The following is a 19,242-nucleotide window of genomic DNA, read 5'->3' as shown; positions in this document are numbered from 1 at the left end:
CATGGTGGACTTCAAAGGGTACTAAAGGCCAGGTGTTAAACCGCACCCCTGTGTTAGTTCAAATGAGTTATTGTAATCGTGGTTTTTCCCTAAGGTCTTTCCCTGATTTGGGGAATATAGCATCAGAAGAATTTCTGCGAAGTTGCTCGTGAATTTTCTCAAGGCTTTGCTCTCAATTTCTCTCAAATTTTTAAGGAGCTGTAGCATGAATTGGCTCCCTTTGTGAATTAGGGTTTCTGTAGAATCTGAAAACCCACTGCTCACCGAACTTATGGAAGCAGCGTATTGTTTACCAGGAGAGCGCTTCTGAACCCCATTTTGTTGAGCATACTTATGTCACTCATTAAGTAGTTTCAGATTTGGCCCTGATTCTGTAACTATCTTTGCACTGTTCTGGCAAAAGATGTCTCAACTTACCCAAAAATTGGAAGTTATGCACGAAGAAGCAATTGACCCTTCGATGCGAGTGTTTCTATCTCATTTACTCAAGCATATTTAAGAGAAAGTTCCTCTCTCAAAAAGGTCACTGAGTCGGAAAGATATTCATCCAAAGACTGCACTATAATAAATGACTTACACCTGATACATGGCAAAGATTACTGGGCGGATATCCTCAGTTTCTTTCCGAAAGCGATGAACTTCAAAATTGACGAGTCAATTGACGGCGTGTCAACCACTAGTACCTATCAAAAAGCTGAGCTCCCCTCCTGTCGTCGTCGTAAAGTTTGTACTTTCATCGTGAAGTTTGTGTATCTTATTATCAAAGATCGGTTGCGGGTTCGGAAGTATTTTTTTATTTCACGGACCCGTAAGTATTAGATCACATGAAAGGCCTCGGCCTGAACAGAGATACAAACAACTGTTCCGCAAGCATTCGTGAAAAGAGGCAATGGAAAGCTGTGAACGCATAATGTAGTTAACGCTGAAGTCATTACTGTCCAGCAACAAGGTGCTGACAAAGAAATAGAGCGTAGAGAGCAGAAGCGTCCCAGTCAAGGAGGTTTCCCTTTTCGCCAGTGCAGGGTCAGAAATTCATAATTGAAACTGGAGACAACAGAATTTTAACACAGCAGTCTACTTCAAATTCTAAAAGACCATTTAATCAGAGTCAAGAATCAATGAGTTCTCGACCGAAGAAAAAATAAACCTGAGTTAGTGTACAAATTTAGCGATTCTCTCGACAATCCAGCAGATCCAGTGCTTAATGTTGATATTTCGAAGGCTGGCTTTGTTATTGAAGAATCACTGGATATTAATTAATTTTTTTGCCGTTTGCATGGCACTTTTGTCATTTTCTTATCAACTTGACTTGTATTAGCGCGTGGTCTGTCAAGGCAAACTTGGATAAGCTATTGCTAAACATTGAGCAACATGAAACTCGGCCAAACGGCACGGACCATCTTATCACTATAATAAGAAATGAAATTCAAGCTGTCATTCCTAACGCTATTCAACAGGCCATCGAGGCAATCAAAGAAGAATTAAAGGCAGAAATCATGCAAAAAATTGAAGACGATCTTTTTACCAAGAAGAAGGATGCAGGGTCATAGCAATGGCGCAAGCTGAAACTGTGGAGAATTATAATAGAAGGGCTAACATCAGACTACTTGGTGTGAAAGAAAATGCGAGACAAAACGATGAAGGGATTCTTGTGGGGGAGAAAGATTCCGAAACAATAGAGAAGTTTATCGATGTTGCGTCCTCTATGGGTGTCACTCTCGACGAGAGAGATATTTCCACCGCTCATAGACTTCCTGGTGGCAAAACAGGAGAGCGTCCGATTATTGTGCGTTTTGCACGAAGGGTCATGAAGACAGAAATGTTGCGGAACAAGAAGAAATTGTCCCCGAACGTCAGGGTATTTGAAGACATATCACCAGCACGTGCCAAATTCTTCTCTATGATGAAAAAGGATCAAAGAATTGAGTCGGTTTGGACACGAGAAGGCACAATATTCTATGCTTGGAGAGAAAATAAGAGAGTGTACAAGATAATTGAGCTGTATGAGGCTGCAAGGAATCTGAATTATGACTTGAGTTCAGTAAATGCTTCAATCATTCTGGGAGTAATATTTTCCCCTCCTCATCTTGTACTGAATTCACCTAAATCAATTGCTTGTAGTTCTTCGCTCTCTGTTCTAAGCCTAAATTTTCGCTCACTAAAAACACACCTAGAAGATCGGGAAGCACTTGTAAGTAGTCTTGAGTCTCCGCCAGACATCCTTTGTTTAACCGAAACGTGGCTGTCGGAAAATGATAAAAGTATATTATCGAAGAATCGTGATTGAAAAATCGGAGGTGTAATGGTACCAATTAATGATAAATGTGCGTTCCAAACAACCTACGAAAACTTGCCAGAAGAGTCATTGGCTGTTAAAATTGAGAAAGACGGATATTTTTTTCGTTTAGTAGTAATTTACAATAAACCAAGAGCAAATAAAATGGAGTTTGTAGAAGTTTTGGATGAAATGCTCAGCAATTTCAATTTTAAAAACTTTCAAACGGTAATTTGTGGTGATTTCAACATTGATGATACTTTAGAGGATAATTTACTCAAACAAAATTATGTAAGTACAATCAACTGCAACTGTTTTCAGCTTCTACCGAACGAACCAACTCGGGTCACCGATCGTTCGGTGTCGTGGATTGATCTTTTTATTTATCAAATTTTGATCTGTGATTGCATTATACTTGAGCATCAAAGTTTTTCCGATCGCTATCCTGTCTTGTTCAAATGGAATATTCAAGGAAAAACTGAAACCAACAGTAAGCTTATAAGAGATACATCTTTTCTCCATCACCGCGATAAGATTGATGAATACAATATCATTTTGAATCACCAACTAACTAAAGCCCTCACTTGAACCTTCTTCTGTGGAAGCAGGGCTTTGGACGAGTTTCGTAAAGTTTTCGTTTCGATTTCTGATCGCTTTGCGCCTTTAAAGCATATTCATCCTAGAAGAAGTTTTCTACCTAAAATGGTTTGATAACAATCTTAAAAATATACATACTCAACGTAATTTGAAGCACTAGAAATGACATTGCGAAACAAATTTAAAGACATTCGGATACGACTCGAAAAGAGCATCAAGAAAGCAAAAAAGCGTATTATAAGAAGTTCGAAAATTGTATCGGAGACTCAAGACAAACATTCAATCGTGTAAATAAGCTCAATAGAAAGAATCTAATCAATACTACGATTCCTAAATTAGATTCCTGTTTTTTGAGTTGTGATTCTACTCCATCCGCTTTTGAGGTTGCGGAAAGATTTAATGATTTTTTTGTAAATGTTGGAAAAAACATTAAGCAATGTATCCCGGCTGAATCAATAATTTATCCTAAAGACATTGAAATGTCAATCAGATGGAGTTCGGTATCCGAAAATGAAATAAAAGGAATCTAGAATCTCTTCTGGAGAAAACATCAGCGGGTGAAGATGACATTAATAACATATTTGTGAACGCTGAAGGATCTGTGATTACTCGCTATCTAGCTTCTAATAAATCAATCCTTCAATGATTGTTGCTTCCCATATGAACTCAAAAAGGCTAAGGTAATTCCTCTATTCAAAGATGGTTCCCGGTTGTAAGAAAATAATTAAGTACATGGAAAATTTTAATCTACTATATTCTAAGCAGTTTGGATTCCGGAGAAAACGTTCAACAATTGATGCATTGGCGGAATTAACTGGAAAAAATAAGGTGAAGTAAAGTAGAAACCGTCAACTTTTTTCTTGACCTCAAAAAGGCTTTTGACACATTAGATCACCAAATCTTACTCAACAAAATGGAACTATATGGTATTCGTCATAATGCCTTAAAGTGGTTTAAAAGCTATTTATCTGAAAGATCACAAAAAGTTACAATAGCTGGTGTGTCATCAAATTAGCTAAATATAAACTGTGGCGTTCCTCAGGGATCCATCCTTCGGCCACTCTTATTTCCTATTTGTATTAATGATCTACCAAATGTTTGCTCTCCAGTTGATGTTTATCTCTCTACCGACGACACTAATATATGTGCATTGAACTGATTGAGTGAAGAAATCCAGGCCGACCTTCTAAGGAAAAGGAAGTGGCTAAAAGAAAATAAACTAAAGCTTAACATCTCCAAAACCTTTTAATTGAATACAAAATAAGTTCTTCCAGTCATCAGTTCAAAATTGAATCTGATTGTTGTTATGAAAAATTAATGTAAATATCTTCTTATAACAGTTAGTTCAAAATTCTCCTACCGGTCGCACATAAAAATGGTTGTTGCAAGACTGAGTAGGCAATGCGGGATAATCTCGAAGCTAATGCACTTTGTTCCATGTTACCAGTTACTTGAATACTATAAAAGCGTAATAAATCCAATTATGCAGCACGGCATACTGGTTTATGGATGCTGCACTTTTTCTTCTTGATTTGTAGTGTATCAGCTACAGAAAAAAATACTTAAAATGATTTTTTTTCGGAAACGCCGCGATCATAGTAATGATTTGTTCATTGGTAACAAAATTTGAAATAATTTGAGCTTTTGAAATTTCTTCTGAAATCGTGAAAAGAGCTTCATACAGAAAAGTATCTGAATGATATGTTTCATTCGGAAAGATCAGGTGTGTCCACTAGACGTGCTTCTCTAAGGTTACTAAAAATCCCATACTCGAAAACCAAAATGAAGCGAAACTCAATTCGTCACCGTGTCTCTTCTTTTTAATTTGCTGAAAATGCAAAGTCTTCTCCCAAAAGGTGGGATTAACACAAAAGCCTGAGGCAGTTTTCCTATATTTACCATCAATTAAAGGATTCTTACATACTTGAGCTTGATAACGATGAGCTTGTTCGAAAAATCTTTTTCGATGATTACAGGTGAACTAAAGCTAATACTGAATCTCATATTTTTTTTTTGCTGAATTATACGCAAAAATTTTAGCGGTTCCTTCTTCGAAGACGGTTCATTTTTGCACTCAAAAGTTTAGATTTTTCATGTATTAACTTAGTTTTTGACAATTATTCTTTCCGAAACTGACACTATAGAACAGATAGCATTATGAACATTCTCTGTCAAATGAAGCAATAGAGTAAGTACATTATTTAGTGCTCTAAGCAGTAGGAGGATGCTAAGGTTGGTTTCTATGCTTAAATGTTATAATAGTTTTTTATTAGAATTATTTGATGGCAAAAGTATGTTTTCACATATTCGCTCTCTTTTGAGTTTTTGTCTAATAAGTTTATCAGTTTTAAAAAAATGTAGGACACGCTGGAAAGCAGGTCTGACGACCTCGTTGCATGTCCTTTCCTGGCCTTATTTTCAATCATTGTCCTATAATTAATTGATGTTTATGATGTTAAATTGTTGATTTTTTGGTTTAATTACGTTGTCTTAAATGATGTTTGATTGATGTTCAAAATGTATTTATATAAATTTTTGTCGTATTAATTGGGCGAGGATAAATTTACTATCTCTCTCTCTCTCACTCTCTCTCTCTCTCTCTCTCTGCTGCTGCTAATGAGCTGTCAATGAGCACGTGAACTGTTAATTTTGAGAGCTGCTAATGAGCACGTGAAACAGTTGACATCAACTTTTATTGATCAAGTTGTTGATGCAATAAAAACTTTCTGGTGCAAGCAGTTGGATAATGGAAATACAAAACATATCAAAAATAATTTATTTTCCGATCAAGTTTTTAAAATTGAACAATTGCCTGTAAATAAACCTTTGGACCTGACAACATAAGCATGACAATGCTGAAGAGATGTTCACAGGTGATTGCGCCAGATTATATATATGCGAGAGTGCTATACTTTTTAGAATGTTGCAAGTTGTGGTCAGTGACAATCAATTCGGTTTCCAAGCTAAATCCAATACCATAAATGCGGCTGTTTAACAAAAATTATACGGAAAGGAGCGTCGAAAAGCTTAGGAGTCCTGTTACTGGTTTTGCTTGACGTTAAAATACATTATTCACTGTGGACCTTGAAGTTTTGAAATACCGGTTGAGTTGACATGGAGTTATGGGTCGTTGTCTGGCTTAAATAAGCAGTTTCCCGAGGGGTCGGAATCGTATTGTTGAGGTTTTAAAAGTCTTTGATAGACAGTGACGTTCGGTGTATCCCAAAAGTCTGTAGTTAGCTCAGTCCTGTTCTAGGATACATAATTGACTTTGGTTTAGTAGCAAATTCGTCAACATAAAATCTTAGAAAACGATCTTAGAAAACGCAGATGCCAGTGCTTTAATTGAGTGAAAGCTGTAAATTTAACAGTTAAACCTATGAAATCGAAAGGCATTTCTTTGATCGTACTCTGATGAAAAGCTCGATCCATAAGAATGTGGGAAATATATAGGTAGATGGATTGGTTCTAAGTTTAAGTTTAAAGTTCATGTTGAATATATACGAACTAAACTAGTCAAGTTGTGTACTCTGGTCTATCGGTTCAGGATTATAATGACTTTTTAAGCAACTTCTCATACTACATCGGCCAGCTATTCAGTATGGTGTCTTATTCTATGGCTCAACAGTTAGGCATTACAGGCTGCAAGAAGGCTCTTTCGAAAACGATCAATAATCAGTCAGTGATTCAGTAGATTTCTATGAAATTCATAATAATATGAACTCTTTAATTCTGTTACTGAAAATTTGCGATCAGCAATGTTGAAAAATTTGCGCTTCTGAGAATAGTTTTCTGAATCTGCGCCTTTGCGTAGCCACATGTAACACTTTTCTTGTAAGCACCGTAGGTTAAATTGTTGAAACGTACGTATGCGTATAGAGATTGTGTCTTGTATAGAGATTGCATCTTGTTCAGACCGATTTGACCAAAACTTTTTTGCACCTCTTTCTCGACTATTGTACAATTGGTAACAGCAGCCGGATAAAAGAAAAATTTTGCTTATAATGGATGCTTTTGAACCGTAGATGTGTTTTCGATCCCTGGAAACTAAGTACGATGGAGTGACAGATGTGAATTTATGTTGATAACGAGTCTGCAGTGAAAGTGTACATGTGTAAGTGAAAGTACAAAAAAAACGAACTTCTTGTACGATCCATCCGCCAGCGTCAGCCAAGACGGGTATCTTGTGTCCAAATTTTTTCTGTCTCATTCGGTGTAACCTGAACCAAACGCACCCGCTAAATGAAATAATATAGATAAAATTGCCTAATGCGCTCTTTGTATTTTATTAGCTGCGAAGTAGTAGATGGGGCTATTATTGGGCGTCTCCTTTTTTAATTTCCTCGTCAATATTTTTGTTACGACCTTATGACGTCACGTTTTCTTCAAATCTGATCTTTGATCATGCAATGCAAACTGAATTGCTTGTGTGACGTCAATTTTCACTCTTAGTGGAGCGAGTTGATTGTTCATTGGAGTTATTACGGTTTTGGTCGCGCGTGACTTACCTCCGTCTCACAAATGACTTACTCGCTTTGAAATTGACTTTTCTTAACTTTATTTCAAAGAGATAAGGTCAATTGAGTGTGTACCACTCTAATTGAAGGTTATTTGAGAGAAGCTATGAGAAACAGCAAGTTTAACATATTCTCAATCAAAATAACATCTCAGCATTTAATAAAAAGAAGTCTTTTTGGTCTGCTTCTTCTAACCTTTTTTTGAGACTGCAGATCTACGAAGCTATTGTTGCTATTTTCTGGCACTCTGCCAGCTTTGCTAATTTTGTTAAATTAGTGTTGACTCTACTGGGTAGCATCACACAAACCTTAGAAAGCGTCCTGTTTGTCCTTTCTTGTGTTGCTGATGTCGTCTTGGCTTTTTTTGATAATGTGTGTATGTATTCGTACTCAAGATAAATTCAATTAGTATTATTTACGTGCATGCGCACCTGGCTACGCGTGTTTTTGTGATCCTCGAATTGTGAAAGGTGACTATTTAGGAAGCCTAATTAACTAATAAATACTGCTTTTTGTCACAAAGTGTTTAATACTGATGATTCAATAGGGCAGAAAATTAATAAAAACCTTCCTGGTCATGTCATTTTTTGTTTTGTTCATCGAGTTAATTGATTTTGCAGGAATAGAGGAACTTTTGTCAATTGGTTGCAAAACGGAAAACACATTGATGACCAGAAAGATCAACTGATTGCTTAGAATTGCGTTCAACATTTTTTGCATTGTAAAATAAAGCACCATTCTTTACATACACGATTTATTTAGTAGAAACAAGGCTATCGTTTGTTTATGGATTATGAGAAGACAACGTAAACTGCTTTTTTCTGAGTTTAATTTATTCTTAAAGTCTTGTTGAAGCAATTCAAGAGGCGTTTCATGAAGTTGGTCTCTTTATGTTAGGGAGATCTTTCGTTGTTGAAAAAAGATGATACTTTTAAGTTATTATGCTACAGTCCATCCCTGATTGGGGTTGTTGCTGCAGATAGCAATAGCGATGCGTCTGGCTTTCTGGAATTATCGTTTTTATGGACATTGATTGAATCAGCTTCATTTCATCAAGACCTCCCTGCACGAGGTGCAACACGCTAAAAAATTTCGTCGGTGCGCTGAAACTTTTACGATTCTCCGCAACTGTGATTTGTCTGCTGTTGATTTCTTTGTTTTAAAATTTTTTTCTTTAGTTTTCATCAAAAGGCCTCCAATTTCCAAGGAATTTAGATTCTCATATAATTTCACTCAAAATGTTATTCATAGTCTTTGTATATCAATGGTTAAAATTGGTTAAAACCTAGGTTCAAAGGGCAAAACATTAGTTAATTAATTAAATTGGAACTTCTTCCGCCTCAACATTGCAATAGCGAGTTTTAATTAGTAATAAATTGTAACATGCTTAATTGTAACGGATAGTCCTGTCTAAGGCTACATAAATCTTTGTTAGGGCGAAAAAGAGCGTTGGTTTGTTTACATCGGGATGGGATTTGGTAGAAATAATACGTTCAATTATCTATTGGCAGGAATGCCGATGAAGTGCGGTTGTACATTCAAAGCCGAGAGAAACACATGATGAAACGGAAAGATTACTATCTGGACCTGTTCAACATCAAAGAGCCGGCTGCACCATCCCCTCTCTCACAATGGATGAACATTTGCAGTCACAACTCGAACGAGATGCTTGCCAAGGCCTTACACGAGGTATTCAAATGTTAGTCAATTGCTCCGATCTTGTTCGTCTAGTGTTCTATCGTCAGGGCTGGCAGATTGTGCTGTATTCCACATATTTTTCCTCGATGTTTTCCCAGCCATCTAATGGATACGACTTGCTGTTTTTGCCCGTGTGACTTATTCTTGAACACTTGAGACGGAGTTTAAAAATACGCCATTTAGGTGTGGCCTTGTTGGAAAAGAGCCTCTTATTGTTTGGTTTTGGGGTGCAAATAAAAGGTGTGTCGATCTGTGATTGATTGCGGATCTTTTTCTATCGACTCAGTTATTTCCAGTTATATTTAGCAGCATGTGATCACTGAGTAGCAGTTGGGTTTAGCATTATTAGGTATCCTTAATCCCATAAAACATTATTGGATTTTCAGTAGCGTCTTTCGAGCCCCAGTCAGTAGCAGAGATGCGACTGGACTTCTCTCTGATGTACAACTATCTGGCCAACCTAATAGTAGACAAAGACCTACCTGAGTTGTCGCCTCTAGAAGCGTGTATTCTATGGGACACTATATCAGAAGTGTATGGTAGCTCTGCCGTCCAATCAAACCCTGAGTGTGTGAATCATTTAAGGCGACAGTTCGAAGCTCTCACCTCCACTACTGGAGAGGTATATAATTTAGTGATTTTAAGCCTTATAAAGTTCCTCAATTTCTTCATCTAATTTGTTCTACGAATCAACGTCCTTCTAATAAATTCTTGTCCATCGAGATGCACTCTGCAATTTCAGAATGAGCGAAATCAAGTAGCAGAAACAAAAATAGGTGTCTGAAAGAGAAACTGCTGAGATAGAGATAGATATACCTTGAAAATGCTTAAACGGCAACAGTACCTAGATGCATGCCACGCGCTTTGTTTGAGAGCATATGATAACGAATAACGCTGTTTTTTTTATATATTATAATACAAAATTTGCATAAAAACTGAGTCAAAAGTTCTGCTGTATAACTAAAAGATTGACCATTTGGTCGAAATCGGCGATATTTTAAAAGAAATTGTTTTGGCCATTAAGTACTTTTTTGAAACAAAGTGCTTAATTTTTGGCAAAACCTAACAGCTCTAATTACAGCAAAAAGCGTTAAATTGGGTTGCTTCGATGATCTTTTTTCGATGTTATTTTTAATAGCCGCCCTCATCTTCTCAGCCGGCTATTATAGCGCTCCTATTTTTATTACGACTCGAAGAGAAGTATTGGAGAAGTCCTTTTTTTAATCGATTTTATTGGAGTGATTCTTGATGCGGGAAATCAAACGCGTGAAAAAATTTGAAGTGATTTTGGGGCTGAACAAAAGTTAAGAGCGGAGCGAAAAGAGAGTGGTTTTTGTTCATACCGCTGTTTTTGAGAGAGCGAGAAATTGATGTGTGAAAAAATTTTCTCTAAACGAGTGAAGTTTTTGTTCACGTGCGGCTTTTAAAAGCAGTTTTTTGCAACTTTTGATGGTTATGAGGTTTGATTATTATATTGTATTAGTTTTAGGCTTGTTTTGATAGGAATTGAAGGTTTCAAGTAGTTAATTCTGAGTTTAATGCTAATTTGGAGGGTTTTGATCAGTTGGCTGATTTTTAGACAAAATTTATTGATTTTTTGCCTGTTTTTTTTTGTATTAATGCTTTAAGTGGGATTTGAATAGAAGCTTGTTACTTAAGGAATATTCTGCTACCAATCGACTAAAGTTTTTTTGGTGTAAATCATTCTTTTCTTCGGAAAATTGACCGAAAAATTGAGAAACTTTAAACCATTTTTCTTTTTTTTTTGCAGTTTTTCTTTTTTCTTAGTCTTAGACAAGTTTCTTAGCCTATTACGACTTGCCCATTTTTTTGAGAGCTTTCCATTGACCTTATTGGAAAGAAATGTTACTCGGTTTTTTGTTTCCTTGTACTATTAAAAAAACTCATTAAGTTTTTCCAGTTTTTTTATTCAATTTGTTTTTGAATGCCGTTTCTATTCTTCCTTAAATTTTTTATGGCGTTTGTGGAGGTTCACAATAGTTGTTCTAGTTGTGTAGTCAAAAGTATGGGCAATTTTCTCCTTCGGGTCGTTTTCGGAATTCTTCCGGCTATGTTTTTTTTACTTCGTCGAACTTTTTTTCGCTTGACCCTTTTTGCCGCTTTTTCGACATTTTGTGTGAAATCCGTTTGACTTCTCTAGGCTAGTTTCACTCTTCTGTCATTCTGCTCAAAGTTCTTTTAAACAGCAGCTGCTCAGAAACGGGATAAACCCATAAAGACCGTTTTTAGGTGCCCGGTACTTGAACTTTGTTCTCATAAGTTTTATTTACTATCTATAATGCCTATTTGTATTGATACTGGACCCTGTAGCCTCTCACTGAGAGACAGGAGTATGTTCAATTACGAAATGACATCAAATAAATCGCACTTAAAAATGTTTTTGTACAAAAACCAATTTTTGTTGATTTTCTTTTCCTTCAATCCCAATAGAGTTATGAGAATCAATGGCGGCTATTTTTCGGCAATCTGACGGGTATGTTTTAAACTATTTTCTGTTCATGCAGTGGCACGGTAATCAATTTTCATTCTGAAAACTAAAACATTTCGGTTTAGATACTTTTTAATGGAAATGATAAAAGTGACACCGCCATAATTGCTAGTGGTTAAATATGTGCACTCTGAACAATTCAAATGCTTTGTTCATTAAAAAAATGTTTGTTCAGGATTAATAAAGTATTCTACTGAGCTTCATTTCTCTTTTAACTAATGCAAATTCAAATTGCTGAGATATGACCATACGACCCAAAATTTTGCTATAAATTGTTCTTGAACAAAGTTCATAGCAATTATTGTAAACGTGTGTCTTTTTTATGCAAAATTTTCACTTGAAGGTTTTGACTTTTCAGGTGACTTTTACGCCCTTGACTTTTTGCGTTTAGCGTGATCTAAAATTCTCTCAATCAGAATTTCAAGCAGCTGAACTCAATTTAATACTAAAAGTCAAATGAAAAGTGCGCCGAAACTGGTACCATTTTTCACTTTTAATCTTAATAGTGGTACCTTGACCTCTAATCTGGTTATTTGAAGCCCACTATTGAACTTCTTCGTCCAATGTAGCCCCCCCCCCCCTGTAATACCCTAAATGAATTCGGGTATTATCCCTTGGAAAAATGTCTCTATATGGTATATATATTTGTCTTTCTATATACGGCTTTATTTGTTTTAAACTTTTTCTAATCAACAAACCTCAATGCTTAAAGTAAATCACATTTCCTGTACTAACTACTAGAGTGTATTTACTATACAAATTTATACCTGGAGTGTATGTTGTAAAGAAGTGTTGTAAAGCTAATATACATATGCCATGTTTATTTGATTATAAAATCAACAGCGAGAAAATTAAAACTCTCAGAGAGCGCTTGAAAACGAATAAAATTAAGCTGCAACAAAATCTTTTCTTTTCTCTCAGTAAAGCGAAACTAAAGATCTCCTTTTTGTACTGTAACTGTCGGCCCTAGCATTTCGAATTTCCTTGACCCCTCACATCTCATAAGACTCACTTGTCCTGAAAGTAGGATATTCCTTTTACAATGAAACAGGCTATTAGATGGTGACAGGAGCAGCGACAGTTATATTACGAACAAAATGCTTTGAGAAAATTTGATCACTATGTTTGAAAAATTTCTTGAAAAGTTATTTTTCACAACAGAAATTCAAGAAATAAAATTTTCAATAGATCTAATCATTTTGGGTAATCAACATAAATTAGAGAGGTCCGCAGAAGTTCATTAAGTTTTTGTAGATGAACAACAACTTGTTATTATTTTCCTTTGCCTTACTATTACAAAAAGAGAAGTAATTGCAACTAATTCTTTTGATAACCAGAAAAACCTTGAATCCGCAATTAAATGGATAAAGAGAGAAGCTCATTTTGACATGACAAAAACACTATTCCATTTTGTTATTCAATAGTTAATTCTTTTGTTAAATTTATTTTAATCAACTTAACAGTTATTCTTTTCAATTTTACAACTCCTTCAAGTGTGAGACTTCAATTCTAATAGAACAACCCTCAGAGGCAGAAAATGAGCAAGCGACTTTCAGATGACAGTGGAGACCAGTAGAAGAGTAACAACAGTAGATGAAAACAGTGATACTTTGAAATGGGAAGCCTTAAAACAGAACAGGTGAACTAAAACTGATTAAAACCAGTAAGTTTAATCATCGGTGTTATTTTACTTTATTTCATCTAGTGCTATCCTTGTGCTGCATAGTAATAGTTAGGGACGCCCTGTAATCGTTAGCAATGGCGCACGCGCAAATCACAGTAAAGCCATACTCTGGAACAGAAGAGGAAGACTTCAATGAATTTGAAAACCTTTTTCGAGGATTTGTAGCAGTTTCAGGAATAAACAACGCACAACAGCCGACCTTTCTACAACTGCACCTTCGCGATGCAGCTCTTAGATTCTTTCAAACACTAGGACCCGCCACTCGAGCCAATTTAGATGGCTGTTTTATTGCACTAAGAGACTGATTCGCTAATAGAGATTTGCAAGAAGTAAGAGTTTTAAAGCTCGAAAGTCAAACGCTTTGACCCGCCCGAAAACTTTCTTGTAAATCACAGACACGCCCGAAAACTTTCTTGTAAATCTACAATCGAAAGCCTTAAGAGCATACCCTGAGCCAAATTTACCAGAGGTAGCTCCACTAAATATAGCAGGACTTGATCCAGCACCAGCTGCTGCCGAACAAACAAGACTTGATAAAGAAACTGCAACAAGAGATGCACGACTGCAGGCTGCTGAAGATTTCAAGAACGAGCAAATCAAGAGAATATTTATAAAAGCAATGCCCGGATGGCTACGATCAAAAATCATGGGACAACCAGCAAACACTCCAATCCATGATATATGTACTTTCGCACGACAACAAATGGCTATACGAAAAATGTGTCACAAGGAAGACTACCCAGAGGACGGCTTCAACGAAGTAAACTGAAACAGTTAGTGAAAATTTGGTTAACGCTCTCAGCAAAATAACACAAACGCAACAGTCAATTGAGAAAAGGCTTCATGACTTGACTAGCAAAACGGATAGCCACCAAACTAATCCTGCAAGCAGTCAGTTAACACATTCCGTTCAACCCCAACAAAGTCCATCACCTCTCGAACCGCAAAAATTCACACAATACAGACCCCAGTACCCGAGCTACCGATGATTCAATCGATCGCCATGGCAAAATCGAGGAGGATTTAGTAAATCATCTGCAAATTTCCGCCCGAGGTTTCAACAAAACATAAATTGCCCGAACGGACAAAACTACATTCGCAACCTAATGACAAGTTAGTGCTCGTACACCTAATGAGCCATATATTCCAGTAACTCAAACTAGTAGTATATTTTGCTATAAATGTGGATACCCAAACCACAGAGCAGGCCAGTGCACCCCACGCGGTCCACCACCACAGAGAGGAACTTCCTTTCCTTTAAATCAACAAAAAAACTAAATAAGCCACTAATCCGCCAAAACCCAAAAAAAAATTAATTATATAACCTCATCAAATAATCAACTAAATGTACTTGAACTTAATAATATAAACCCAGACTTTTTGCGTTTAGCGTGATCTAAAATTCTCTCTCAATCAGAATTTCAAGCAGCTGAACTCAATTTAATACTAAAAGTCAAATGAAAAGTTTGCCAAAACTGGTACCATTTTTCACTTTTAATCTTAATAGTGGTACCTTGACCTCTAATCTGGTTATTTGAAGCCCACTATTGAACTTCTTTGTCCAATGTAGCCCCCCCCCCTGTAATACCCTAAATGAATTCGGGTATTATCCCTTGGAAAAATGTCTTTATATGGTATATATATTTGTCTTTCTATATACGGCTTTATTTGTTGTAAACTTTTTCTAATCAACAAACCTCAATGCTTAAAGTAAATCACATTTCCTGTACTAACTACTAGAGTGTATTTACTATACAAATTTATACCCGGAGTGTATGTTGTAAAGAAGTGTTGTAAAGCTAATATACATATGCCTTGTTTATTTGATTATAAAATCAACAGCGAGAAAATTAAAACTCTCAGAGAGCGCTTGAAAACGAATAAAATTAAGCTGCAACAAAATCTTTTCTTTTCTCTCAGTAAAGCGAAACTAAAGATCTCCTTTTTGTACTGTAACTATCGGCCCTAGCATTTCGAATTTCCTTGACCCCTCCCATCTCATAAGACTCACTTGTCCTGAAAGTAGGATATTCCTTTTACAATGAAACAGGCTATTAGATGGTGACAGGAGCAGCGACAGTTATATTACGAACAAAATGCTTTGAGAAAATTTGATCACTATTATGTTTGAAAAATTTCTTGAAAAGTTATTTTTCACAACAGAAATTCAAGAAATAAAATTTTCAATAGATCTAATCATTTTGGGTAATCAACATAAATTAGAGAGGTCCGCAGAAGTTCATTAAGTTTTTGTAGATGAACAACAACTTGTTATTATTTTCCTTGGCCTTACTATTACAAAAAGAGAAGTAATTGCAACTAATTCCTTTGATAACCAGAAAAACCTTGAATCCGCAATTAAGTGGATAAAGAGAGAAGCTCATTTTGACATGACAAAAACACTATTCCATTTTGTTATTCAATAGTTAATTCTTTTATTAAATTTATTTTAATCAACTTCACAGTTATTCTTTTCAATTTTACAACTCCTTCAAGTGTGAGACTTCAATTCTAATAGAACAACCCTCAGAGGCAGAAAATGAGCAAGCGACTTTCAGATGACAGTGGAGACCAGTAGAAGAGTAACAACAGTAGATGAAAACAGTGATACTTTGAAATGGGAAGCCCAAAAACAGAACAGGTGAACTAAAACTGGTTAAAACCAGTAAGTTTAATCATCGGTGCTATTTTACTATATTTCATCTAGTGCTATCCTTGTGCTGCATAGTAATAGTTAGGGACGCCCTGTAATCGTTAGCAATGGCGCACGCGCAAATCACAGTAAAGCCATACTCTGGAACAGAAGAGGAAGACTTCAATGAATTTGAAAACCTTTTTCGAGGATTTGTAGCAGTTTCAGGAATAAACAACGCACAACAGCCGAACTTTCTACAACTGCACCTTCGCGATGCAGCTCTTAGATTCTTTCAAACACTAGGACCCGCCACTCGAGCCAATTTAGATGGCTGTTTTACTGCACTAAGAGACCGATTCGCTAATAGAGATTTGCATGAAGTAAGAGTTTTAAAGCTCGAAAGTCAAACGCTTTGACCCAAAGACAGACACGCCCGAAAACTTTCTTGTAAATCTACAATCGAAAGCCTTAAGAGCAGACCCTGAGCCAAATTTACCAGAGGTAGCTCCACTAAATATAGCAGGACTTGATCCAGCAGCAGCTGCTGCCGAACAAACAAGATTTGATAGAGAAACTGCAACAAGAGATGCACGACTGCAGGCTACTGAAGATTTCAAGAACGAGCAAATCAAAAGAATATTTGTAAAAGCAATGCCCGGATGGCTACGATCAAAAATCATGGGGCAACCAGCAAACACTCCAGTCCATGATTTATGTACTTTCGCACGACAACAAATGGCTATACGAAAAATGTGTCGCAAGGAAGACTACCCAGAGGACGGCTTCAACGAAGTAAATGAAACAGTTAGTGAAGATTTGGTTTACGCTCTCAGCAAAATAACACAAACGCAACAGTCAATTGAGAAAAGGCTTCATGACTTGATTAGCAAAACGGATAGCCACCAAACTAATCCTGCAAGCAGTCAGTTAACACATTCCGTTCAACCCCATCAAAGTCGATCACCTCTCGAACCGCAAAAGTTCACACAATACAGACCCCAGTTCTCGAGCTACCGAGGATTCAATCGATCGCCATGGCAAAATCGAGGACGATTTAGTAACTCATCTGCAAATTTCCGCCCGAGGTTTCAACGAAACATAAATTGCCCGAACGGACAAAACTACATTCGCAAAGTAATGACAAGTTAGTGCTCGTACACCTAATGAGCCATATATTCCAGTAACTCAAACTAGTAGTATATTTTGCTATAAATGTGGATACCCAAACCACAGAGCAGGCCAGTGCACCCGACGCGGTCCACCACCACAGAGAGGAACTTCCTTTCCTTTAAATCAACAAAAAAACTAAATAAGCCACTAATCCGCCAAAACCCAAAAAAAAATAATTATATAACCTCATAAAATAATCAACTAAATGTACTTGAACTTAATAATATAAACCCAAAATTATCCCTAATATTATTTTATGTAAAATTGAATTTTTCGCCGGTAATATCTCCTAGAGCCCTTATAGACACAGGAGCGTGTGCAAACGTCATTTCTGAAAGCCAATGCGCTGAGCTTGGAAGAGATGCTAACGTAAGTATCCAACAATCTAAAACAATACCGAAATGGTCTAAAGTCAAACTTGCAGTGGGTCAACTAATGCAAGTAAAACACGAAGTTGAAATATAATTTAATTTGGCACATAAAACATTTACAGAAAAGTTCCTAATGCTAAAAACAGCAAATTCAATAATACTAGGGAATCTTTTCTTCGTAAAGCATGACATTAGTATTCGACCAGCAAAAAACATACTGCAAGTTGATGATTTGTCAATAACAATTAATGAAATAAAGCCTCAAAATGAGCCAAGAAGAGTAGTCAGGTTCAAAAAAATTTGCATCTATACCTCAAAAAAACAATAGCAGCAGGCGAACAAATTATGATCCAATGTACCATTGCTAATGATACTAATGACTTGGAATCAGTCAGTGGAGTGGTTACGCCTAACGAAACGCTAGAACAAGAACTAGATATTGCCTTTACATCTTCATTAAGTACAGTTGGGAAAGGAAATGTCATAATGATCTCAGCACTCAACATAACCGATCATGATATCACTATACAGCTAAGGACAGAAGTTGGAATATTCTCAGTGCTAACGCCAGAACAAGCAGAAAAGCTAATACAAATTGATCCGCAACTTATCGCATTAGCGCGACTTAAAAACCCAGACGCAACAATTGCGGAAATAAACCAATTGATTGAAGATGAGACAAGAAGGGGAAAATCGCAGCCAAGTAGACCACCCCCAGAATACCACAAGCTTTGGTTTCCAACTCCCGAAACTTGTGAAGAACCGGAAACATTCACACCACAACAGAGACAAATTTATGACGAAATTTTGAAATTCCAACAAATGGACAGAATTGATGCCATCAATAACCCAACCGATAAAGAAACGTTTTCGTCTAAATTTCAATGGCATGACTCAGTCCTACAAGCTGAACAACGAGAATTTTTGCAAAGCATAGATTCGATGTTGGCTACAACACAGAACTAAAAATCAAATTAAATCTCGAGCTTGATTTGCCCCTTTGTGCACTAGGCCCTCCGACTCCAATTCACTTAACGGATAAACTACATGTGGAACTCGCTCTAATGCACTATTACGGGATAATTACAACATTGTCTCAGTCACGTTACAGTAGTCTTTTATTCGCTCATCGAAAGGAATCGGGCAAACTCAGAATGTTAATAGACCTTAGACGGATTAATAATCTTTTAAAGAACGATTACAAAAACTCCAATTTCCCCATCTCAAATATGACAGATGCTACAAATCATTTTGCGGGGAAAACATTGTTTGCTAAACTTGACTGTTCGCAAGCGTACCACTGCATTCAAATGGCCGACGACAACTCAGCGCAGTTACTTGCATTCAACTTTGCGTCACGCACCTATGGTTATAAATGTCTAGCTCAAGGACTCAGCAAATCCGTGACAGGTTTTAGCTCCTTTATTCGGCACTACCTCGACTCATGTCTAGCAGCAAATCTCTGTACGCAGTTCATGGACGATATAGGCTGTGCAGTCAAAACATTCGACGAACTGATACCGACAATGCGACAAATATTCACCTCCATTCGGAAATCAGGCCTACGACTTTCACCAGGTAAATGCTCGATCGCTACTCAACGCATGCAGTTTCTTGGGAGAGTAATAACACCAAAAGGAATCTCACCTGAGAAAGAAAAAATACAGAAATTCCTCAAACAAGTTAGAATGCCTCGAACCCTAAAACAAATCAGACGACTACTCGGATTTTTTACAATTTTTCCGAAATTTTATTCCAAATCTTGGTTTGATTTTGCTTCCGGTCT

At 36.7% G+C, this 19,242-nt stretch overlaps 1 protein-coding gene across 1 annotated transcript in view; it reads left to right on the top strand.

Moving 5' to 3' along the window:
• LOC142337167 (uncharacterized) overlaps positions 1–19,242 on the top strand; it is a 39,956-nt gene that overhangs the window by 9,767 nt on the left and 10,947 nt on the right. The window contains exons 3-4 of the mRNA XM_075386274.1: positions 8,901–9,088; positions 9,474–9,709. Coding sequence (XP_075242389.1) covers positions 8,901–9,088; positions 9,474–9,709 — 424 coding nt within the window. The remainder of the gene's footprint in view (positions 1–8,900; positions 9,089–9,473; positions 9,710–19,242) is intronic.

This window comes from Convolutriloba macropyga, chromosome 3 (assembly GCF_964194025.1).
Source record: "Convolutriloba macropyga chromosome 3, txConMacr16.3, whole genome shotgun sequence".
Classification (NCBI taxonomy): domain Eukaryota; kingdom Metazoa; phylum Xenacoelomorpha; order Acoela; family Convolutidae; genus Convolutriloba; species Convolutriloba macropyga.
Note: the sequence above shows the minus strand (reverse complement) of the source record. Positions and strands in the feature narration are given on the sequence as shown.